Source organism: Arvicanthis niloticus, chromosome 1, assembly GCF_011762505.2.
Source record: "Arvicanthis niloticus isolate mArvNil1 chromosome 1, mArvNil1.pat.X, whole genome shotgun sequence".
NCBI lineage: Eukaryota > Metazoa > Chordata > Mammalia > Rodentia > Muridae > Arvicanthis > Arvicanthis niloticus.
In genome coordinates this window covers 45,811,760-45,837,703 of record NC_047658.1, presented here as the reverse complement: position 1 = coordinate 45,837,703, position 25,944 = coordinate 45,811,760, and the positions used below count along the sequence as shown (strand labels likewise).

General features: G+C 45.3%; 1 protein-coding gene and 1 non-coding gene across 3 annotated transcripts in view; one reads left to right on the top strand and one right to left on the bottom strand.

Annotated features, from left to right (window-relative positions):
- The window catches only part of Fam174b (family with sequence similarity 174 member B), a 39,054-nt gene extending 20,873 nt beyond the window's left edge, over positions 1-18,181 (bottom strand). Inside the window, exon 1 of one of the 2 annotated variants that reach the window (XM_034490675.2) lies at positions 17,626-18,181. In XM_034490675.2, coding sequence (XP_034346566.1) covers positions 17,626-18,122 — 497 coding nt within the window. In that variant the 5' untranslated portion in view covers positions 18,123-18,181. The remainder of the gene's footprint in view (positions 1-17,625) is intronic. The other variant, XM_076935920.1, reaches the window with a different exon arrangement.
- A 2,011-nt stretch (positions 18,182-20,192) lies between these two features.
- Positions 20,193-20,330, top strand: LOC117701675 (U4 spliceosomal RNA). Its single transcript, XR_004605801.1, has one exon. It is a non-coding gene; the product is annotated as a U4 spliceosomal RNA (small nuclear RNA).
- The last annotated feature ends 5,614 nt before the right edge of the window (positions 20,331-25,944 follow it).

Genomic DNA, 25,944 nt, shown 5'->3' with positions numbered 1-25,944 from the left:
TTAATGTGGACTAATCCAAAAAGCACCATTCTCATTTCCTGGCTTCCACTTGTACTCCAGATTAAACACAAATAACGAGATTTGAAAATGGGATCTGTATACAAGAGAGAAGGGAAGGAGTTTGTCTTTCTTAGCCTGAGTTACATTATTCAGTATGTTTGTTTGTTTGTTTGTTTTTCAGGTCTATCCATTTACCTGAAATTTTCATAATTTGCTTCTTTGTCATAGCTGTGTAATATTATTCCACTAGGTATAAACTCATTCATCTGTTCTTATGCATTATCTATTGTTTGATACCTTGGTTGAGTCCATTTCATAGCTATTGTGAATACCACAGCAATGAGTGTGCATGTGTAAGTGTCTCTGTAATAGGACAGTAAGTCCACTAGGCATATGCCCAGAAGCAATATTGCTGCGTCATGTGGCAGTTGTGTTTCTAGTTTTTTTGAGAAACTTCTAGACTGATTTCCAGAATAGCTGAATTGATTTTCCTTCCCACCAATATCAAGTAAAAGCTCCCCTTCTGCTACAGACACTTTGGTATTTGTTACCATTTATACCACTGATGATGTCCCTTCTGACTGAGGTGAGATGGCGAGCCAGATAGTTTTTATGTCAACTTGACATAAGCTAAAGCCATCTGAGAGGAGGGAATCTCAGTTGAGAAAATAGCTCTGAAAGATCGGACTGTGGGCAAGCCTGTAGCATTTTCTTAGTGACTGATATGGGAGGGCCTAGCCTATTGTAGGTGGGGCCACCCCTGGGCTGTAAGAAAACAGGCTGAGCAAGCCATTATGAGCAAGGCAGTAAGCAGCACCCCTTCTTGGGTTTACTTCAGTTCCTGCCTCCAGATTTCTGTCCTAACTGCCTTCAATTATGATGCAGAAGTATAAACAAAATAGACCCTTTCCTCCCCAAGCTGCTTTGGGTCATGGTGTTTTTTTCATATCAACAGTAACTCTATCTAAGACAGATAGAATCTTAAAGTAGTTTTAATCTGCCTTTTACCTGATGGGTGAAGATGTAGAACATTTTTAAAGTGTTTTCTAGCTATTTACCTCTCTCTTTTTGAGCTAAGTTATTTATAGGTCAGGGAGGCCCCAGAGATATCAAAAAAAAAAAAAAAAAAAAAAAAGACTCTTACCATTCCCTTTGATTACTCACCATAACCACACAGTAAGAGTCTATTGCTGAAGATGCTACATACGGTGACTGCAGAACATACAGAAATCAGTCTTGAACCAGCCGTGAACTTCCTCCCTGCTGGCTAGCTGGCACAGTGCAGCAGGTGTTATGGGAGCTACTGGAGAAAAGGCACCAATTGTCTTACCCGGAGTTGGACTCTGCTTGCTCCAATGGCAGCCTACCAGGCAAGATATGCCCGATGGCATAATAGCGGCATGGCTGTTGTGGAGACAACCCACCACTTTCAGGTTGGCTATAAGGCCTGCTCCACAGGACAGATTTCATGCCTGATACGATACACCTGGCCAAAAGCCTATGACTAGGGAAATCATAGAGCCTAAGGTAGAGCCTTCTGTTGTTATTTTGCTAAATGGTCATGTTTTCAATGTGTCTCCTAAATACATATATTTATATCCATCCATACGTGGGCTATTCTCAGTCTTGGTTAGAGAAGTTTCTTTTTACAGCAGACAGTAGTCAACAGAGAGATACATAACCGGTCAAAGTACTGAGTACTCAGTCCTAAATGGGGCATCTATATCAACCCTACCCTACTCCCACTAAGACTCAGAGAATACCTTGGAAGACGTAAGAGCTACAGAATGTGAAGGGTGCTGTAAAATCCTGTGTTCTGGACACAGGCAACCATCACATCCATGAACTCACAGCAGCTGCAGCCACCTGAACAAGCTCAAGTGAGCCAAAAGGCCAATAGAGATATGGTAGATGACTTCCGGGCCGCCCCTTCCTGAGGAGCTACTAGCAGTAGGTCGTTGCTGGGAGGAACTCCATTCTCTTTTGAGAATATGGGCATCATATAATAATATAATATAAATAAGATTCTAATGCTCCAGTAGATGGCCCCACACCCATGCATATATGGGGCAGCACTAGCTAGACTTACTAGGTTATTTTTTAAAAATTAAAAAGGCATGAATACTGGGGGGGGGGCATGTTAGAAACATGAGGAGAGCTGGAGAGCAGAAATGGTGAACGCATCTGATCATAGTGTATACATATACAGAACCCTCAAGAATAAAGAAAAATTAATGAAAAGATAAGAGAGGGATTGCAAAATAAATGCATGTTTTAAATTCTTCCACTCTGGAATGTCATCCCAGGTTGAGGATTTATTTACCCAGAGGGCTCTTCAACAGCTGGCCAGAATCAAGTTTCCAGTGAGCCTGCAGGCCCCACTTAGACAAACAAGGAAGCTGGGGGAGCAAGCTCCAAGACTGGCAGACCAATTTGGAAAGAAACCTTCCAGACTTGCCTTCCCGACAAGGCAGAGCAAGGCAACACTGGACCCAGTGGGTGGGCCAGCTTGGAGTATGGCGGTCAGAGACAGTCCAAGGAGTCCAGAGACAGAGGTTTGAATCCCAGCCTTTATCCTTGTGCTCTGAGTGAGCTATGCATCCCGAATGCAAACTTCCTCATTCATGTCTGCTTCTTTCTAGGCAGTTCTGGGTTCTGGTGGTGAATCTCAAAGCCAACCTACTCTATAGGACCTTAAGTTTTCCCCATTTTTTTTCCCTGAGGTCATTAAGGAAACCCAGCTCTTATCCTGACTCTGGTCAATAACCCTGCTGAGGGACACAGTCCACCTGTGACTTGTAAGCATGCCTGATCTTCTGTACCAGTGGTTCTCAACCTATGGGTTGTGACCCCCTTTGGGGGGGTCATATATCAAATATCCTGTGTACCAGATGTTTACATTATGATTCATAGTAGAAGCAAAATTACAGTTAGGAAGGCTAACCTGAGCTACATAGGGTGATGCCATCTCAAAAGAACACAGGACAAAGCACAGAAGTGGGCACAGAAGCCTTCTGCAAAGGATGAAGGGAGCTGGTTTCTCCAGACAGTAAAGCCACAGTCACAACGCCATGCTTCCACAACAACAAAGAAAACTAGAGCACCCAGACACGGCCCCACTGCCTCTCGACACCGAATAAAGGTGGCATTTAAATGCTTTGGGGAAAGGTTTCCCAATCCAATGTTTTGTTTATAACGACCCCACTTTGTATCACAATAAATGAGATAGACAGACTTAAAGGTAGGAAATAAAACTATTACTAGAAAACATGGAAGAGATCCAAGAGCCATGAAAAGAAAAGAATGGTGACTTCAAACATAGAAAACTAATGTAAGTCAGTGGGGAGCACGGGGGAAATAATAATTTAAGTCAAGAGAAACGATACGCTTGGGAAAACATCCAATTTGCAGTACAGGTGTAAACTAACCTCATTAACGGATGTAAGGAGTATCTACAAATCAATAAAAAAGACCAATCATCTAATTGAAAAATCTGTCAAAGGATATAAAAACCGGCAGGTCACTGGCAGCGGCAAAAGCAAATGAATGGCTTTGCATCCTACAACCTCACAGTAAGATAAATCCAAAGGTGACCTTTAAAGAGATGCCGTTAACCACCTGTATGCTTAACAAACATCAAAGTGACTGAGGACACACACAAAGGACAAGGGCATGAGAGACAGGTTCTTTCATTATACGACTGGATGCACACATTGTCCCACACAGGGAGCAGTTCAGTTTTGTCGGTTTGTAACCGACAGATACAGTGGTACAAACCTCATCAAGACTTGGGGGATTTTTGTCTTAATCATATGCTTCAGCTTACACAGTATGACATACAACTGTCCATTAGCAAGAGGCTAACCCCCTGAAGTATGAAGCCTCTGCATCGTCAACACAGAGCTGTTGGCCTTTCATATATGCATGTATGCAAGACTGGTAATTATATAGTCCAAGACGAAGCACATAGTATATGTATGAAAGAGAGGAAAGATGCCCACACGCAAAAAATAAGTGCTGAAGCCACTTCCCCCATAGAAAAGGTAAAACATCAAGCCATCATACACAAAAATTGCTTCACAGAGTATTTCTGGAGAAGTATGTAAATATTTAAGACATATCTCAGAGCTAAAGCTGTAATTTTCACAAAAGCAAGCATAGGATAAGCCTTTGTGACCTTGGATTAGGCAATGAATGGCCTTGAAGCAGGACAGCAGATACTAAAACAGAAAAAAAAATAGATAAATTGGACTTCATCAAAATAAAAAATGTGCTTCAAAGAACACCATTCAGGAAGAAGAAAGACCACAGCATAGGATTAAATTTCATTTGTAACATAAAAATATTCTTGCATCACAATAATGAAATGGTGATCCCATTTAGGAATAGGCAAAAGGTTGCTCTTGGATTTTATTTTTTATTGTGTGTGTCTCCTACTTAGGTTTCTAATGTTCTGATAAAACACTGATCAAAAGCAACTTCGGGAGGAATGGATTGACTTGGCTTTCGTGTCCTGATAACAGTCCATTGATGAGGGAAGTCGGGCAGGCACTCAGGCAAGGGCCTAGGCGGGAACCATGAGAAATACTGTTTACTGTTTCTCTCTATGGCTAACACAGCTTCCTTATTTCTACAACTCGGGACCACCTTCCCAGAGTTAGCACCACCCACAAAGGGCTGGATCCTCTCACGTCAATCATTAATTAAGAAAATGTCCTATAGGCTTGGCCTCAGGCTAATCTAACAGAGGCCATTCCTCAATTGAGGGCCCTTCTCTCCAGGTGACTCTAGTTTATGTCAACTGACCATAAATTATCAGCACAGTGTGTTTGAGTGGATGCATGACATATACACGTGTGTATTACCGTGCATGCACCTATGCGCATGTGCGGAGTGCAGACTGCTCAACAGTTAAGTACAACTATGACTCCCACAGAGGACCCAAGTTTGGTTCCCAGCATTCACACCGAGCAGTTTAAAACCACCTGTAATTCCAGCTGTAGGGGGAACCCAACTCCTCTGACCTCGACATGCAAATATTCCTACACAGACGCCAACACGTACCCATAAATTCTGAATGAAGATCATTCTTGGAAAAACACGGTGACACATCAACTAAACAGGATGCTACTATTTGCGGGGAGGGGTAGAAATGAAGCAGTAATTCATGCTACGATACAGATAAACCCTGAGAAAACAATGCTAATAAAACAAGCAACATGTCGTATGATTCCAGCCACATGATAGTCCAAAATAGAGAAGCCATAGATACGGAAGTAAATTAGTGGTCACCCAGTGCCAGGGAAAGCCATATGGAGAGTGAGCCATAACGAATTCGAGTTTCAGCCTTCAGTGATGAAGGCGTTCTAAAACTGATCTTTGTGATGGATGTACAACTCTATGAATAACCTAAAAAAAAATGGTGTTGGATGCTTTAAAGAGGTGAACTGTGTAGCATGTGAAGTAAATCTCAGTGAAGTGTGTGTGTGTGTGTGTGTGTGTGTGTGTGTGTGTCTTATTACATTAACTTGTTTCTATACTTAGAATCTCTCTGAAAATAATCCCAAGAATCCAACAGCATCTAGTGAAGAAAACAGCAGCTGGGTACACACATGAGTTTGGTTTACATTTTGAACCACATGAATAAACTTTTGGACTGTGCTGTCATTTTGAGACAGAGGCTCAGGCTGGTCTCAAACTTGCTATATAGCCGAGGATGACCCTGAACTTCCTTCCGCCTGCTGTTTCCATGTCCTGAAGGTTGAGATGACAGGAACGGCCCACCTTGCCCAATGTTATGAACCTGGGCATTCGTGCATGCTAAGCAAGCATGCTACCAACTGAGCTACATACATCCCCAGAACAAGGTCTGTGCTTTAGAGAACTAAATCAACTTCAAAAGATCAAGGCAGATCGTTAAATGTGAAAGAGACCAGGCTGGCCCTCCTGGAGCCCACGCAGGGGCTGCCGTGGCTCATCCAAGTGGCTGTGTTCCCCTGACCTGGTGACTTCGGGACTCACATTCAGCAACTCAACATTTCTGCACCTCAGCAATCTCATCCTCAATCCCTTACAGCTGGGCTGCCACTCGAGGCTAAGTATGGTGGCACCTCTGTCACCAGGAACACTCAGCAAAGAAAATGAAAACAGAGTGTGGGAATTGGGGAGACCAAGCAGGCAGCTGCTGAGCATCGATGGGGGTTCACCCCTCGGGTGAGTCTTGATGCCTCAAGGTTGTGTCCAGGATTCTGAGGACGTGTCTGATCTTTGACCTCTGAGCTCTATTCTGCACCTTCTCCTCAGAACGTGAGAGATAACTGGGTTCCCCAGAAAAGCAATTAAACTGAATGGTAGAACACAACCCAGAGCCTTCTTCCCAGTCCTGGCCTCTGACATATCCTGTACAGAAGAAGTCCCTGAGCCCAACCTTAGCTGGGGTCTTGACAGAAAAGCCGTCACCTGTTACCAATGCCCTGTTCCCCAGCAACCTGCCGTGAGCACAGCCCTCTGAGCTCCATCTTCAAGCACCCTGTCAGGCAGTCTCCATGATTTGAATCTCACCGTCCTCCACTACAGATGGGCAGCCTAGATTAAACACACTCCTGTGAAATATGGGTGTGTCCCTTTAGTGCAGCAGTAACTTTAGGACCCCCAGCAACCTGGGCTCTGCCTCAGATGCTCTGCCTGAGCCCCCCGAATGCTGTGTTAAGACTCTTTGCAGACTCCACTCCTCACCCAGTAGCTGTTCTACCCCTCCTCATGTTGCTGCCTCAGTGTACCAGCACTGACCCAGCCCAGTGACTCGAAGCAGCAGGTCAACAATCCAAACGCTACGGTGCCCTGTACATACAGGGAACCCTTGAGGTGGAAATGGTGTGACAGAAATTTGGGGACAAACATGATGACTAATGGTGACCAAGCACTGCCTTCAAACCAGAGAGGTGAAGAGCGGCACCTGGAGGTGTTGAAACAGATCAGTGTATAAAGGTGCTTGCTCAAATGCCTGTTTATTTGAGTTTGATCTCAGGGACCCACATAATGTAATTATCAACTTCTACAAGTTTCTACACATACACTACCATACATGCTCACATACATATGCAAAAAAACACAAAATAAATAAGTGTAAAAATAGCACACACATTTGTGCACCCACACAACACATAAGTGTATATAATAATAATAATAATAATAATAATAATAATAATAATAATAATAGCAGTGTCATGCTCAGTCTAAAGGGGGCAGCAGCAGCTAGCTCCTGTCCCTTCCTGGACTAAGGCCCATAGACATTGTACCACCGGGTATCCTCACCTGAGGGGCCCCAAATCTTTACATTAAGTGTCTTCAAATCCCCCAGTTTCCAAAATCAGTACCAGATCAAAATCAAACTGAATAGCATGCCTGTCTGTGGAACTCCCAGGCCTTCTATTGGCAAAATCTGTCTCTGTTTCTTAGTTGTGGTTTATTTGGTCATGAGTGATAGTTAATCATTCTACTAAAAGCCTACAAGCCCCAACAGATGTAACAATGTATATTTCAACCAGAATCCCCTTCTTCTCCCTAGTCCCTTGCAATTCTGCCATGGTCAACAAACCAATCTGCTCTTTGTCTCCACTACTTTGGGACTGGCAAAAATAATACCAACCACAGACAAATTCCAGCACTGGCATCCAGGACAGAAGGCATGGGGTGAGACAACCCCTCAGAGCTCAACTACAGATCTAGAAGCTATACACCCAACTGTTCAATAACCTGTCACCCTCACGCTCTCAAGGATATCTCATGTTCTCCAAGACAAATACAGCACACCCTGGGCCTGACCTGTTGCAGAGATCCATGTGAAACATTGCCACAGCCAAGGCTCCTGGGCCTGTTCTGCCGGCTGCCAGGTGTGTTTGCAAAGGGCTGAGTCTGTTTTGTTTGTATAGGAGGTTGGAGGCTGGGGGCAGGGGAGACAAGCAGAGGGAAAAGAAAGTAACCTACAGAGTTCCCTGTTTGGAGAACACTGACAAGTGACAGCTGGAGGCCCACAGGAGCCTGTGAGCCTGGGGTCACTACGCTGTAGGATACACAGTAGTTGACCCTGTCAGCATCCACACATCGGTCCAGCTGCTCGCAGGCTTTTCCACTCACCTGTGTTTCATCTGAGTCAGAGTTGGCCAACCACAGGCCCAGGAGTTGGAAATTCTGACCACAGCCATGCTTTGCTCTGTAGTTTTGGCCTGTAAAGGGATTTTTTTTTTTTCTTTTAAATGAAGAGGGTTGAGAACACTTAGAAGTTAAGAGTCTTCATGTGAAGGGGGAGGAGGGGCTCTTAACTCTTAACAGATGGGGACATTTGACAGAGATAGCCAGTAGCACAACATCTGTGGTCCATGGCATAGGAAGGGCAGGGGTTTTCTGGATGTGCTCCTCCATGTTTCATCACTATCCTCCCTGCCTGACCTCACCTACCCTCTTCACCATGTCTCCCACCTCAGACACCTTGCTTTTATCATCATTATCACTATCATCACCATCAGTATCACCACCACCACCACCATCATCACCACCACCACCACAACTCAGATCTCCAACCCTGCCAACTGTTCTTCCAATACCTCTTCTGGGTCTCCCTAGCCCCATTGCAACCAATCATTCAACTACTCCTTCAGCACCTGTCTTAGGGTTTTACTGTTATGAACAGACACCATGACCAAGACAACTCTTACAAGGACAGCATTTAACTGGGGCTGGCTTACAGGTTCAGAGGTTCAGTCCATTATCATCAAGGTGGGAGCATGGCAGCATCCAGACAGACAAGGTGCAGGAGGAGCTGAGAGTTCCACATCTTCATCTGAAGACAAACAGAAGACTGGCTCCCACATGGATGGGAGGAGGGTCTCAAAGCCCATGCCTGCCCACAGTGACACACTTCCTCCAACAAGACCGCACCTACTCCAACAAGGTCAGACCTCCAAATAGCGCCACTCCCCAGGCCAAACATATTCAGACCACCACAGCAACTAAGAAGACCTCATTTGGACCAGTCCTTTGAAAAGAGCCCTTTAATTTTTAACCCTTCAAATCTCTCAGTTTTTTATAACACATCAAATCCACTGTGAAGAATTTGGTGTCTTCCAAATATATTTCAATAGAAGAAACATGAGTTGGACCTTTCCTTTTCCCCTCCCCCATTCAACTATAGGCCTTTAAGCAAGACATATCTACCTTCAGTGACTCGATTTGCTCATCTGTAAAATGGGAACCCCAGAGTTCTCTGTGTCAAAGGTCTCATCTAACTAAGTCTTTCCTACCCAGAATGGGCTTCCTCCTCCCTGTACCCTTACTGAAACTGGTAACATAAACTGTTCAGCACAGAACTTTGAACAAAATGAGGCATTTGGAGGAGAAAGACTTATTTCAGTTCAGGTTACAGTCCAGGTTACAGTTCATCACTGACTTGGGAAAGTCAAGGCAAGAACCTGAAGCAGCTACTCAAATCCATCGTCAAGAGCAGAGATTGAGTGAATGCATGGAAGCCTACAGCTTGGCTCACCTTATCAACCCTTAAGCAGCCCGCCGCAGGCTAGATGTTTCCACATCAGCCAATGTAATCAAGACAACCCCTTACAGACCTGACTAGAGGCCAGTCTAACCTAGACAACAACTCATCGAGACTCTCTTCCCCGGTGATTCAAACGTGTGCTGACAGAACGAACTATCACACTTGCTTTGCCTATCCAACCCTGGAAGAAGCCCTTCCCCTCCCCACTGCTAAGCTGCAATCCTCCTCCTCCTCTCCTACACCGCCTTCCCAGGCGACTCTCTCTCCAGCCAAAGCCACTTGTGATGTATGGCTTCCCTGTTGAACTGCATGGCTTCCTTCCCACCAAGTGATCAATGAAGGATGTAATCCTCCCTTCTAAATTACGTTCCTGAGTCTCTGGGGTGCTCCCCGCTCAGCGCGGCACCTGTATTCACAGAGGCACTCCTGAAACACACTAGGAGGAATGTGTTCTCTTCGGCCAAGCTCTCTCCTAGCTACTGGGCTGAGTGTTAGGGAAACCCACTTGACCAGGTCCAAGTGCAGCCTGCCACATCCTGGAGGCCCAGAAGGGGGCCCAGCTGAGCAAACAAGCACCTGGGGTTACATCTCTCCCAGCTACAGGGTCTCAGTTTCAACTAGACAATGCAGAAGGTGGAGGAAGGTCAACAGAGCCCTGGAGGTGAGAGAAGCTCACACCTGAGAGGTTACAGGGCCCAAGGCCTCCCACCCAGATCTGGGAGAATCCTACCAGAGTTCTCTGTGTCAAGACTCTCACCTAAGCCTTTCCTAGCCAGAATGGGCTTCCTTCTCCCTGCAGCCCCAGAAAATAAACATGAAGCCTGGATTCCTGGCAGACCACCCTCAGATTAGGAGACATTATTGTTGCTTTTTAAGTGATACCTTAAGAACTTGACTTTAAATGTCTGCTTCCAGAACATCCCCCTTGCAAATCTTTAGACCTAAGCATGCACCCGAAACTAAACACACAACTCAGGAAGCTTCAGCTCAAATCCAGGAGGGTTTCCTTTTCTGGTGGGACACACCCACCCACCCCACCCCCCCACTTAGCCTTATACAAGTCTGGTATCACAAGAACCTACACTGAGCAAGAATACCTGTGTCTGGGAGTCTAGAAACACCATGTAAGCCAGGGGCTCAGGGTTAAATTAAAGAGGGATTTGTTCTTCCCTTTTCAATTTGCTAGAAAGAACCAGTACCAGGTGCCCATGCCTAAAAGGCCTATTCATAAGGGTAGTCACAAGACACCTCCTTTGCTGGGAGCTGAGTAGTCAAAAGAACTCAGCTGAGGTAATTCCTAATACTGTCTGACGTCTGCTTGGAGGCGCATGCCCCCTGCCTGATTATTTTGACCACATGGTTGCCCCACTCACAAGCAGAAACTAAACAAAAGGGTTGAGTAGAAACTACCTCTGTCTTCAGAATCATACTTTGCAATGCCACGGGACACTTGGCTGCTTGAAAAAGAAACAGAGACGGGTCTGACACGGTGTTATTCTAAATACCCTGCCAGCCCTTAGAAGCATGTACTGTAATTAACAATGAGGAGTGGATACCTAGCAGGGTTCAGAAAGCTGCTCACAATGCCAGCCAGCGGACCAGAAACTAAGTCTGAGAGTTTGTACTCTGGATGTTTGCCGTTGCATGATGGTGACGTTATATGTACGTGCCCAAGGGTGTGGGTGTGTGTGCGTGGGGGGGGGGGCACTGGTTGTCTTCCTCGGTTAATCTCCACCTTGGTTTTTGATACAAGTTCAGGATGGTTGGCCAGTCAGCTTGACAGCTCCTCCCGAAGCGTTCCACCCCAGGTGTGGAGTTACTGTTTATATTTAACTTTTAACCTTGCTATAATTAATAATAATAGAAAATTTTGGAAGTATAAGGTAAGTAGGAAATGTTATCCCCTTTCAAAAAACCTAGGGAAGCAAATGGGACGTGTGACATGTCACCGTCTCCAGAACATGGTGGTTACTCCCTTGCCACCACATCAGGCAATGTTAAATCAACCTAGACTTTTGTCTTTCCAAGCCCTGGGGAATCACGGAAACAAATTCTTTCAGATGAGAGGATGTCACAGAGATTTTGAAATAAGAAGGGGGCTGAACACACAGTCAACAGAGATGGGAGAGAAATAGCACCTGTTCAGGAAAACTGGGAGACCAGCCAAGCCAGAGTGGGAAGCTGTGGTTAAAAGGTGTAACGTTTCACTGGCCTGCAGCCACATCATGAGAGAGGAAAGTCCAATCCCCAAAACTCAAAAGGGAAGGATATTGTAAGGGAATCCCTGGGGGAGAAGGTCCTAACAATAGCAGTCTCTGTTCTGAGGGTCTCCCCCTGAATCCACACAAGGCCAGCAGAATCTCCCAAGGTCAAAACAAGTAGGCAAAGTCCTTTCTCTACTTCTACATGTGCTGCAGCTGCTGCTGCTGCTGCTGCTGCTGCTGCTGCTTCTGCTTCTTCTCCTCCTTCTTCTTCTCCTCTTCCTCCTCCTCGTCCTTCTCTTCCTCCTCTTCCTCCTTCTCCTTTTTCTTCTTCTTCCTCTTCCTCCTCTTCTTTTTCTTCTTCTCTCCCTCCTGCTCTTTCACAATGGCATCACACATCATACCCAGAAGTGTCTGCCCCACTAGACCTCCAGGAAACTCACATGCACCATGTGATCACCAGAGGATGCTCTAGAATCAACCCACCTTTCTCTCCAGATTTGATCTCCTATATAGATTTCCTTGATGGCAAAATATTAATACATAGGACAAGTAAGGTGGCTCAGTGAATAGTGGCTCCTGCCGCCCATCCTGAGGACCTGGGTTCGATTCCTGGATACCAAATGGTGGAGGGAGAGAACTGACTCCAACAATTTGTTCTCTCTCTCTCTCTCTCTCTCTCTCTCTCTCTGTGTGTGTGTGTGTGTGTGTGTGTGTGTGTGTGTCACTCGCTCTAGCTCTCGCTCTCTCGTATACACACACTCACACACACACTAAATAAATTAATTAAAATGTGATAAAAAGTAAAACTAAATACAATTCAAAATACATATTAACACATAGAAACATCCTGGACTCTAACCCTCAAAAACCAAAGTCCAATTAAACTTTTATAAATTGCCTTGGTCACAGCATTTTATCACAGAAACAGTAAAGTAACTAAAACAGATAGAAAAACCAGATTAAATGTGGGTCCCGGGGCTCAGTGGGCAAAAGCATCTGTTGTGCAAGCATGGAAGCCAGAGTTCAGATTCCCAGAAACCACTAAAAAACTGAATGTGGCTGGGAGTACCTGTAAGCCAGTACTGGACAAATGGAGTCAGTAGGATCAATGGGATTTGCTGATAACCATCCCTAATTAAAAAAGAAAATTGTAAATGCCAAGTACGGTAAAAGATCCTGTCTCAAGGAAATAAAGAACAAAGGAGGAGGACACCCAAAATCCTCCTGGGACCTGCATTGGCACATACATGTGCTCATGCACACACATGCATGCACATGCAAAAGATGCATGAGAAGAGAAACAGCTGTCAAGCAGAAACTAAAGAAACGGGGAACAAAGCAAGGAGATGCTACAGCACATGGGAAAGCATCGGAAAGCCAGGCAATCCTAAAGGTCAGGTACAAGTAGAGGACCCCAGAGGCACGGCTGCAAAGAGCATATCCTGATACCCAACCAGGAAAGCCAAGAATGAGGAATATAGGAATCCCATGGCCAGGGGTACACCCAGATGTCTTCCCACTGGTTTTCAGACTACAGTGTGCATGCATGAATACATGACTGAGAGCTATAAAGGCAATCAGATGACATGGAATCATGCCATGAGTATAAATACATACAGGAAGAATCACCCATATTTACAAGTATATGGACATGCTAATATATTCCTTTGTACACTCGTGTGTGCATATATTTATAACTGAGTGAAATGAGCCCACATGGCATGCCGTTGTGTAATCTGCTGCATTCGATGATCCATGGCTGGCCTGTCACTCACATTACTTTTCCCGTAGTCTGAGTCTTTCTTAATTCACAACACCACCTTCCCGTGTCATTGCTTTTAACAGCTCCTGAAGATTACACATTCTGTATTTTTCTTCTTGCTCTAACAAGATACTTGAAATAGCAGCTTAGGGAAGGAAGAGTTTATTTCAGCTCACATTTTGAAGGTGCAACCCAGCATGGCAGGAATGCCACAGCAGCAGGAAACAGAGAGATGTGAACACTGATGCTCAACTCACTCTCCCCTTTACACTCTGTCTGAGACCGCAGCCCGGGCCATGGTGCTGACCACATTTAAGGTATATCCTCTCACCTCAAGAACCCAGCCTAGAAACTCAGTCACAGATATGTCTAAAGGCTCATCCTCTAGATGATTCTAGATCCTGTGAAGCTGACAATCAGTATTAACTCATCACAGTGTCAATTGCTGGATATGTTTTGCTGGATATGATGTGTTTTGTTTTAACAAGGACCTTCTGTGTAGCAGCTAGCTGCCAACTCATGATCCTCCTGCCTCAGCCTCCTCAATTCTGAGATTACAGATATACACCATCACAGTCAGCCCTATGTACGTTTATTTAAAATTTATCCCTATGAAAACAAAATTCTCTGAATATCCCGACATACACGTATCTCATCTTCCTCTTCCAGTCACTAACATCAGAATAAGAATATCAGAGGGGGAAACTTGTGAACCTTAGCAGTGTGGCTGCCTAACAAGAGGATGCTGGTTCTCACTACATGGATCACTCTTTTTTTTTTTTTTTTTTTAAATCTTTCCTTGGGTACATGTTTCCATGTTTGTTCTGTTGTCTGGCAAGGTGATTCCTTCAGTGAAAACAAACAGGCAGGAGTGTTAACGTATAAGCAATAATATCACACTCTCTTCCCAGTTTTTCTGCATTTCTAAGACAAGGAACAGGTACCACTCAAGTTACCAGCTCATAGGCATCCTGCAAAGACCGTGCATCTACTCAAAGGCGACACTTGGAGAGCCATCAACAATGTAAAATACTCGGGAGTTTAACATTCTTTTGCTAAAAATATCTTTATTAAATGCCAGCCTATTCCTGGAATGACACTAGGTGCTAAAGAGACAGAGAAGCCCTGCCCTTCATAGACCTCAGCCTGGTAATGCAGAGGGACAGGAAATTCTAGACTTCGGTGTACTCTGGGAAATCGGGGAGGAGGGGGCTGACCAGGAAGCTTCCCCAGGTATAAACATATAAAAAAAAAAAAAAAAAAAAAAGCCGGGTGGTGGCGCACGCCTTTAATCCCAGCACTTGGGAGGCAGAGGCAGGCGGATTTCTGAGTTCGAAGCCAGCCTGGTCTACAGAGTGAGTTCCAGGACAGCCAGGGCTACACAGAGAAACCCTGTCTCGGAAAAAAAAAAAAAAAAAAAAAAAAAAAAAAAAAAAAAAAAAAAAAAAAAGGTCAGCAGTGAGCTGCTTGTATAGACTTGGTGTCCTGGGAGAATCCAGGCAAGGAGCAGAGCAAAACGACATGTGTGTGTACTCTTTCTCCTTCCCAGTAGCCAGTTAGTGAGCAGCTTTGTCTCCCCCCACCCCCCACCTCCTGGCCATGATGTCCTGCCTGGCCACAGATCCACAGCACTGGGGCCCAGAAACCTCTGAAACCACGAGTTCAGACCAACCTTTCACACTCAGTTCCTGTTTTTTATCAGGGATTTTGCTACAGCAGCATAAAAAGCCAACACAATATCAGTCCCTCTGACTTTCTAAGTTTGCGGTATGGTTCACACAACACCAGAGCCTTCATAAAGATATGAAAACCTAGAGCTAGACAAGGTGGCTCATGCCTATAATCTCAGCACTTGGGAAGCTGAGACAGGAGGATTGCTTGCTCTTTAGACCAGCCTTATGGCTCAACAAAAGAAACAAGAAACCTGAAGACATGGTTAAACCTGTCGGGAACTTGTGCTTGTATACATGCTCGTGTGTGTGTGTGTGTGTGTGTGAGAGAGAGAGAGAGAGAGAGAGAGAGAGAGAGAGAGAGAGAGAGAGAGAGCGCGGAGGGCAGGCTGAGAGACAGAGATCATAGTTATTTATTCCTTTTCAGTGATTTGAATTGGGAATCTGTCGCTGACTTGTGTCAAAATAGAATTGAATCATTATGAGTCTCAGATTGGAATTGGAACGGTGGCATCTGCGGTTCTGATTTTAATATATTTAACCCAATACATCAAAATTCAGAAAAAAAAAATAATGCTACTTCAAAGAATTAGCCAAAAAGAAAAAGAGTCAAATATCCCTTAATAAATTCCATGTGAAGTTCATGGCTACAGTGCCTCCCAGTTCAGAGAGTTATGTTTCCAGTTCTCCATGTGGCTAATGGCTACCAGACTGGATAGCACAGGAGAAACTGAGGCCTTATAGGATTGGAACAGCAAATACAAACAATAAATAAATGCAAAAAGGATCACACAGTGCTTCCAGAGAGCCCTGGAGTCCGGCACAGCTAAGGGCAGAGGAGCACCAGACAGAACTTACAGGGAGGCTCAAGAACAAGGCTGAATGCCAATCATAAAGAGCCAGCCTGGCCCCCAAGTCTAAGGATTTAATGTAGAAGGTAGAACGGAGATCAAAGAATGAGAACAATATTCCAGCAGGAGAGGGAGGGTGGGGAGCAGAGGAACAAGGGTCAGCCAGGAACCCCAGCCGCAAGAACAACATCGCTGTGACCCAGGTGAGATGAGGAAGGTGCTGCCCATCAAAGGTGGTGCTGGGAGGGGAGCCTGCACCAGGGGAAGTACAGGCAGGGGGAATGGTGTTAGGAGCTCTGGGTGATGGATGACTAGGGCTGGGACTCAGTGCCTACAAGCTAAGAAGATGGACAGCAAGCAGGTATAAAGGACCCCTGGCCAGCAGCCCAGACCTGCTGGAGCTAGTTAATCAAGTCCACAGGAGAGCATAACCAGGGGCAACAGCCACAGAACAGACCACCAAGCAGCAGGTTCAAGGTGCACCACCCCACCTTTAGCCACACAGAGCTGCGGGGTGCTCCAGAATCCCACAATACTTGTTCCACACTCTAAGGAGCAGCTAGGGGAATGGTCCCTGCCCTAAAACGCTCCAAATCCTATCTAACTCAGAATCCAGATTGGCAGCTGTCTACCTAAAAAACTCAACAAGCATGCCTTCCCAGGAAGAGGATACAGACCATGCCCAGAGGCAGTTTATCTTACTAAGTGATCTCCTTGCCTCCACACCCAAGCCAAGGACTCTCCCTTCCAGGCCTGAGTACCACATGTCCTACTTAAACACATAACCCTGTCCCCTCACATCTGGCCACATGATGCCTTGTCTTCTCCCCCACTCTTGGGTAATAAGGAGCAGACTGGCAAAATAGTTCAAATGCCTTCTTTTAAAAGTATACAGCTGTGTGGGGTGGGACTATTTTGAGCTACATGCTTCAAACCTCGAAGCTCAGGGCTGTTCTGGGCGTTCGCTGACTCCAAGTGAACAATGAGGAATGTCACCAAAACTATCATGAGTCACCAAACCTCCTGAAGCCTGTAGCCAACACCTGGTGTAAAGCAAGAATCCCAGGTTCCTCTGGCATCCCTTTCTGCTTTTTGTAGGTGAAAGACAGTTCGAGCTGGTGGGACAGAGGAGAGCTGTGGATGGTAGAGGGTGAAAGGAGCAAAGTTCGTGATAGGAGAGCCCTAGTCCAAATGGTCCCTACACCCTCCACCGCTGAGTACCTGAGTAAGCCAAACTCACTTTGAATGTTTTCTCGTCTGTGAAACGGGCATGGAAATAAATTCCACAGAGTTGATGTTAACCGTGAATAGAGGAAAGCAATAGAATCTAGGACTTGGAACACACCAAACAGCTTTAAAGGGGGAAACGGTTGCTGACGTGCGCCTGGAAGAACCAAATGCACGCGCCCGCCCTCCGGATCCCACCCTGGCAAGGAGAGCAGAAAGGTGCGCGCCCAGCGGGAACGCGCCGACAGCGAGCACCTGTGCGCGCAGGTGGAGCGAGCGCGCGGTGGCATTAGCAGCAGCAGCAGCATGGCGACGCCGCCCGTGGAGTCAACCGGGCAAGGAGCTGGGCGACGCGACCCACCTGAAGACGCGCAGCAGCAGGCAGGCGATGAGCAGAGCGCTGAAGGCGCACGCCACGATCACTGTCGCCTTCAGGGTGGGCAGGTCGCGAAGCAGGCTGGAGATGCGGGTCACCACCGCGTCGACGCTGCTGTTGGAACCTCCCCCGCCCGCCATGCCAGATCCCAGCTGGGTAGCATTCCCCGGGCTGGGCGGAGGCTGGTGGTCTGCTTCGGACTGTGAGGCCCAGGCGGACTCGGCTCTGCGAGCAAGGACGGCGGGCGCGGCCAGGAGCGCGAGCAGCAGCAGCGGCAGCAGCGGTGGCGGCGGTGGCCCGGCGCTCATGGTGCGCTGTGCGCACGCACGGTGCGGAGGTCTGCGTCCGAGTGGCTCGCACCCCGGAGGCCTGCGCCGGGGTCTCCCGCGGCCGAGGAGGCTGCGCGATGCTCCGCAGGAAGCTGCAGAGCCCGGAAGAACCCGCGCCTCCGCCGCAGCCACCAACACGTTGCACAGAGTCATTCGACGGGCTTCGGCCCCGCGTGGGCGGGGCAGACCTCGGCTGGGTCCCCGCTGCGCCCCGCCCCTGGGTGGCCCGGGCCGATCAGGACCTAAGACCCCATGGAAGAATCCTAACTGCTTGTTGGCTCACTCTGCTCCGGGCAGGCAGTATGATGAGCGGTTCACGCGATTTATCTCATTCAGTCTGGCAGCCCCCTCTGGAAACAGGTATTCCCTTGCCCTCGTTTGTTGATTTTGCACGCAGGGAGTCAGCTCTCACCGAAACCCAGATTTCCCACCTGGAGCTTGCAAGCATTTTGCACTTCCGCTGGTGAACTGGTTTGCTGTGTCCCCCACCTTTAGAAGTATTAACTCGTTCTCCAGACCAGACTGAAGTTTCAAACTCCAAGGAGTAATTTATTGTCGTGCTGTCTCTGGTATATAAACTAAATGATGTTGGGGTGGGAAAAGGCAGCTATGGACATTCTCTTGGGAGCCCAGGAGTTGATACAGTGTTGAGTGGGTTCCTGGAGCAACAGACCCCTGGATGATCTGGAAGGCACTCCTCAATGATCAGTAAATATCTAAGCATATAGAATAAGGACCAACAGACTTTGATCAGCTCATTTCTGGTCCTGCTAGAGAAATAGACAAATGCAAGGGTGCATTCATTGTCTATAGCTACATAACCAAACTTTCGTAACAAATTATCCTAAAACCTAGTAGTTCACAACAGTCCCTGTATGTTATCTCAGGCCCAGCCTATCTGGTGTCTTGTTAAGTTTAAGATCAAACTAACAGCCCTCCAGATCTCCTCGAAAGATTCACATGGGAGAGCTCAACTGGCTTCCTGACTAGAGACCAGAGCCTTTATTCCCCATCATCTGTCTGTCAGAAGCTGCCCTAAGTTCTAGCAGGGAGAGTTTCTAACAGAGTGTTTTGCATCTTCAAAGCACTCAAGCCCAGATAGCAATAAAGTCAGGGAGCAAGACAGGAGACAGTTCTATAAAACTTAATCGCAGATGTGCCATCCCCACACTTTCTCCTGAATCTGTTCATTAGACACAAGCCACCCCTCTCATTCACAGTTCAGGAAAGGAGGCATCACAATGACATAAATAACAGGAAACTGGGAGCATTGGGGGCACCTAACAGCTGTCTGCCATATACAGTGTGATGAATTTCTATTTGGGGATGGGGATGAACAACATTGAGACTCCCAGAAGTCATTACCCACCAAGCACTTTGTGTACCGAGTGTTTGCAAGCATGCTACATGGATGAGAGAGAAACATCATATTCTAGACGTGGTGGAGCACACCATTAATCCCAGCACTGAAGAGGCAGAGGCAGACAGATGTCTATGAATCTGATGCCATCCTGGTCTACATAGTGAGTTCCCGGCCAGCCAGAACCACATGGTGAGATCCAGACCCAAAAGAAAAAAACAAACAAACAAACAAAAGAAAATCATATGGTTAAAGTATTCCAGTTCTGAGCTACAGTGATGGAGAAGTCTTGTTTTCATATCAGAATGTACAGAGAAAATTTCCTAGAGATCTAGGTGTGACGTTCATAAGTCCCCAAGCTTCAGATGTCACAGCCTTGTAATTTGTTAGTTAGAGACAAGTCCTGTATAGTAGAGCAAAGGTGTTCCCAACTTGAAGCCTCTCAACCAGGATGGAAGTTGGCCATTGAGTGACCTTAGCCAGTAAGGATTTAACTGGTGATTACCAGATTTTTAATATCTAAAGAAAAACTAGCAGTGCCAAGCATAATAAGGTCACTGAGAACATCCATAAAATGGGGGCTAGAGAAATGAAGCTGCAGAGGACCTTGGTCCAGTTCCTAGAACCCACATCGGGTGGCTCACAACTAACTCTAGTTTCAGGTGATGCAGTGTCCTCTTATGGCCTCCCCAGGTACTGCACACAGGTGGTACACCTATAAAGAGAAGCAGGCAGGCAAACATACAAATAAATAAGGATAATATTAGCATTCTCACCTTTTGCCACAATTTATGAGCTGTAGGTGTGATTATTTGACATTGACTTAACGAACACCTAGATTATAGAAAGCATAATGTCAAACTAGCTTTGCACAGTGGCAGTGTCGTAGCCAGTGAGGTTTATCCTAGATGTGATTAAAGCTAATTAACTTTTCCCAATACCCTGCCATGATGATTTGAAATATAGCCGGCATTGGCAATTTTGGACAGTCTCTACAGAGACTGAATATGAATGAATAAATAAATAAATATCAAACTATTCTTGTAAAGTGAAACTTTTAGACCTTTCATTCTTTCTAATTAAGGCTTATGTACAAATTGTCCCATATTAGAGTCCCTAAAGCATTTTGGCCTAAAATGCTTTAACCCATGTTAAAAAGTAAAATTGGTAACCGGCAACGGTGGCAAACTTTAGATTTAATTACAAGGGTTAGGGGCTGGAGAGATGGCTTAGCAGTTAAGAACACTGATTGCTCTTCCAGAGGTCCTGAGTTCAATTCCCAGCAACCACGTGATGGCTCACAACCATCTGTAATAAGATCCAATGCCAGATTCTGCTGTGTCTGAAGTCAGCTACAGTGTACTCATACACATAAAATAAATAAATCTTTTTTTAAAAAAATAGCAAGGGTTATTGGACAAAGGTTAGGTTGCATCCAGGACTGATATCCACTAGAAGTGTGGTCTGTGGACCACTGGGGTCCCTGACAGGGAATCTTCAGAGTAAGAAACAATTCTGGAATGGTGTTGAAGTGTGATTTTTCTTTTTTAATTGAGTTGTCAGTTGAGCCAATATCAACAAAGGTGACATCAAGACTCAAGGCGAGGCCTGCTGATGCCGGGCATTATCTCCAAAGCCGTGCTTTGCACAGATACTGACTGACACAGAGCCGACCTCACCTCAGAATCCCCTTGACTCTGGAGAGCAGAGCATGTTATTGTTATACGTGATAAGACAGGAAGAATTAGTAAATCACTTGTGTTTCACACTGAGAACTGGAACTTGAGAAAAAAAAAGAAAACAAGTGTGCAATTCTTGGAGCTGCAAACCAAATGGCTTTTTTTTTTTTTTTTTTTTTTTTTTTTTTTTTTTTTGGAACAGCATTTGTCATCAAAGAGTGACTGACAGATTTCAGAGCAGGTCTTTGGCAGGCAATGTCTCAATGAGACTGTCACTTTCAAGGATGCCAGCTGACGGTATTGTGTCCAATGATAAAAATCCAAGACTTCAAGTGGAACACTAGAAATTTTTAAAACTTGTCAATTAGGATGTTTCAGGTCATAAGTTTAACAGTGCCTTGAAACTTTTCTGAGGAGTGTGAAAGCTTTTAAAAGTAAGTCTCCTGCCTATTCCTTCCTTCCTCCCTTCCTCTCACCCCTCTTTCTAGGACAAATCTCTGTGTAGCACAGACTGGCTTCAAACTTCTAATTTTCTCACCTCCTTCTCCTATAGGGTTAGAACTACAGTTGTCTATCACCATGCCTGAATTCTATTTTATATTTTTTTTTCAGTTTTTAGATTAATATTATTTTTTGTGTTTGTGTGTTTTAGTTGCATGTATGTGCATGTACCACGTACATGCTTGGTGCCCACGGAGGGCAGAAGACAGTGCTGCATAACCCAGAACTGGAGTAAGCCACCATGAGGATCCTGGGAAATGGTCTCAGACCCGCTGCAAGAGCAACAGGCGCTCTCCACTGCTGAGCTACCTGTATACCTCTTATCATGTAGGAACTTCTAAGTATCACATTACGAGACTGTGACATCCAGAGTCTATGCCTTAGAGGCTATGAAACCATGGGGGTTTTATAGTGGAATCCATCAAAATTTGGAAGATCTGCTTAAATCAACACACTAACTTTTTCTGAGTAGAAGATGTACATTGTTAGGAATTATTTGTGCATGAAGGTCCATTAGGAGTGCAATACAAACCAGTGGGTGTGTATGTGCTTGGAAAGGAACCAGGTTTTTATAAGCATGCTAGAGAAATGCTCCGTCACCCATCAGCCCCAGCCCCAACCAATGGGGTCTTAGTTACTGTTCCATTGCTCTGAAAAGACAGCATGATCAAAGCAGCTTACAGAAGAAAGCATATAATTGGGGACCTGGTGACAGTTTCGGAAAGTTAGCTCATGATCACCATGGTAGGTAGCATGGTGACAGGTAGTCATGGCCCTGGAGCAGTAGCTGAGGGCTTACAACTGATCCACAAGATGGTGACAGAAAGAAAGAGACTGGGCCTGGCAGGAGCTTTTAAAAATCTCAAAGCCCCAGTGACACACCTCCAACAAGGCCACACCTACTCCAGAAAGACCACACCTCCTAATCCTTCTTAAACAGTCTTCCAAACATTCAAATATATGAGCCTATGGGGACCCAAGCCTACAGTGGAAAGAAGGAATCAACTCCCAAAAGTAGTTATTCTCTAACCTCTGTCTGTACACACACACACATACACACACACACACACACACACACATACAATGGGAGTGGACTAATAAATTTTTAAAAATCTTTTTAATAAATCCCATTGCATATGCAGTCCATATTTTCTTTACCCATTCATCAGTTGATGTTCAAGCTGGTCCCAGTTCCTACTTTGTGAATTGCAGAAGAGTGAATATGGATGTTGGAGAGAAATAGAACTAGAGTCTCTGGGTCTGTGCCCACTTGTGGTATAGCTGGGTCAGATGGTACTTCTGTTTTTAGATGTGGCGGTGGTGGTGGTGGAGGTGGTGGTGGTGGTGGTGGTGGTGGTGGTTTGGGGCTTTGGTTGATTGTTGTTTGGGAAACCTCCAGGCTGATTTCCATAGTGAATACAAGAATGCACACCCGCCAGCTATGTACAAGAGCCCCCCCCCTTCCCCCATCCTCAGCACTGTGTTGCCACTTGCTTCTTTGATGTTACTGTTCTCACTAGCATGATACGGAGTCTCAGAGTTGTTTAAACTTGCATTTCCCTGATAGTGCGGGATGTTGCACACCATCTTAGATATTTGCTGACCATTTTGCTACTTCTTTTTTTGAAAATTATCTGTTCAGTTTATTCCCACTTATGGGTAGGAAGATTTGGGGATGTTTTTGGTTTTATTTTATATATGCTAGCCATTAACCCCTTGTCTGAAGTACAGCTAGCAAATATTTCCTCCCAGTCTGTAGGTTCTGTCTCTTCAGTTGTTTTCTTGGCTGTGCAGGAGCCTTTCAATTTCATGTAATCCCATTTGTCAATTTTTTGGCTTACATACTACACTACTAGAGTTGTTAAGAGAAAGGTTTTTTCTGTGTCTATGTCTTGAAGAGTTTTCTGCATGGTTTCTCCTAGCACTTTCAGTGTTTAGGCCTTTGTGTTAAAGTCCTTGATCCATTCTGAGTTGATATTTTTACAATTTTATTAGATCTATTCATTTTATCTTTATGTCAACATTTTGCCTGGATGGATAAGTGGATGTCCACCATGTGCTTGTTTGGTACCCACAAAGATCAGAAGAGTGCATCTAATCCCCTCAAAAATGGATGGCTGTGACTCACACCATGTGGGTGCTGGAAATTGGACCCAGGTCCATTGCAAGGGTAATTGCTTTCAACTGCTGAGCCATCTTTTAAAATTATTTTTTGATTTATTTATTTTACTTTTGTGTTTATGAACGTCTTCCCTGCTTACATATATGTGCACCATGTATGTGCCTGTTGGATTCCCATGGAACTGGGGCTATGAGTGTCTGGGAGCCACTATGTGGGTGGTGGGAATCAAATTGGGTCTTCTGCAAGAGCCGTAAGTGCTCTGAACTATCGAGCCATCTCCCTGGCCCCCTGAGGTGGTTTGTATGAAGGCTGAAAGATACAGATTTCAGTGCCATTCTTTTGCAGATGGATGCTCAACTTTCCCAGCACCATGGATTTAAGGGGCTGTCTTATTTTCCAGGGTAAAATTTTGATCCATTTGCCAAAACCTGTAGTGTAGCCATGAGGATTTATTTTTGAGTCTTCTATTCCATAAGACAGATATTTTTCTTTTTGTTTTTTATTAGATACTAGTGTCTGATTTTTGGTTTTGGTTTTTGATTGTTTGTTTGTTTGTTTGTTTGTTTGTGTTGGTGTTTTTAATGGTCTCACTATGTAGCTTTCCTAGCCTAGAACTCACCATGTAGACCAGTCTGGCCTCAAACACACAGAGATCCATCTGCTTCTGCCTCCCAAGTGCTGAAATTAAAGGCATGTGACACTGCCCAGCTTAAGACAGATTGATTGTGATGAGTCAAAAAAGTAAAACTATGCTATGCTTTGGTTTTTTACATTGTAGCTAACCTCTAAAAAAAACTACTTGTGCATTTTGTACAGTATCAAAGAAGAATGTCCACAACCATCTGAAAAGACTGTAAAAATGTTTGTCCCTCTTCTGCCTATGTGTCTCCACAAGACTGGATTTCTTTTTATTCTTGTCTCAAAACAGCAAATCACAACAGATAAACGCAAATGCAAATATGAGAATATAGATATTTTTCTTGAAGCCAAACAATAAAGAAGATATTTGCAGAAAAACATGTCAAGCAAAGCCATGCCTGTCTGTAGTGTTGTTGTTGTTGTTGTTGTTTAGGAAAGTAGTTATTTTTTTAATTTGTTACTGATATTGATAACATCAACTTGTCTTAGTTACCTTTTTACTACTATGAAGAGACAATATGTCCAGGGCAATTTATAAAAGAAAGCATTTAATTGGGGGCGTGCCTACAGTTCCAGAGTGTGACTGTAAGGCCTTCATGGGGGCACGGCAGCACACATGGTGCTGGAGCAGCAGCTGAGTGTTGGCATACTTTTGGGGCTATTTGGGGGGTTCTCTTATCTACCACCCTTCCAACCCTTACTCTACCCCAATACCTTCCAACCCTTACTCCACCCCAATACCTTCCAACCCCCAACACTAGGTGGAACAGAAAGAAGATTAGAAGATGTTGGGAGCCGACTTTTAGCAGAAAGCGGCTATCAGCTATGCAGCCATCTTGAATCATATACCCTGACATGAGAGTTGTTTTTCAACAGCCTACAACAGCTGAAGCACACTCTGATATCCCACATATTTTGTTTTGTTGTTTACTGCCCCCAGCTGCAAGGCGCACGTGGTATCCATGCCTGCAAGGCATGTGGTTCACGTGCTGTCCACTGCTATCTACGCCATACACGCCTGTAAGGCGCACGTAGTATCCAAGCCTGCAAGGCGCACGGTGCAGTGCTATCCACGCTATAGACGCCTGTAAGGCTTACGTCATATCAACACCTGTAAGGCACGTGGCAAAAGCATATAAATACCCCAGATTTCCCTTCAATAAATGAGACTAGAGACTTGATCAGAACCTCTGTCTTGTCTCCATTCTTCGCGTCTCTTCCCCTTTATCCTTCCTCTCTCTCTCTCTCTCTCTCTCTCTCTCTCTCTCTCTCTCTCTCTCTCTCTCTTGCTAGACCCTGACCCGAAGACCAGAGCGGCAGCTTGGGCAGGGGAAACAGTGGCCGCCAAGCGTGGAGTGGAGAGGGCCTCAACAAGAAGAGAAAGGGGGCTTAAACCTCTTTGGTCTACTTCCTGCTGATTAGTGATGTGGGGTTCCTTGGGGCAAGTCCAATCTCTGTTGTCAGAATATCTCCAATCAGCAATCCAACGAAAGAGCAAACAGGCAAGCAAGCAATAGCAAAAGCAGCAGCAGGGGGAGCAGCAGCTGCCCCAGGTCCTCTCGGGGCTCTTGCATTTATACCCTCTCAAGAATCCCCAAAAGTCCAAACATAAACTATCTGCAGCTGGCAAAAATCACTTCTAGAGCACAAGACAATCATAGTGAGCAGCTGTGG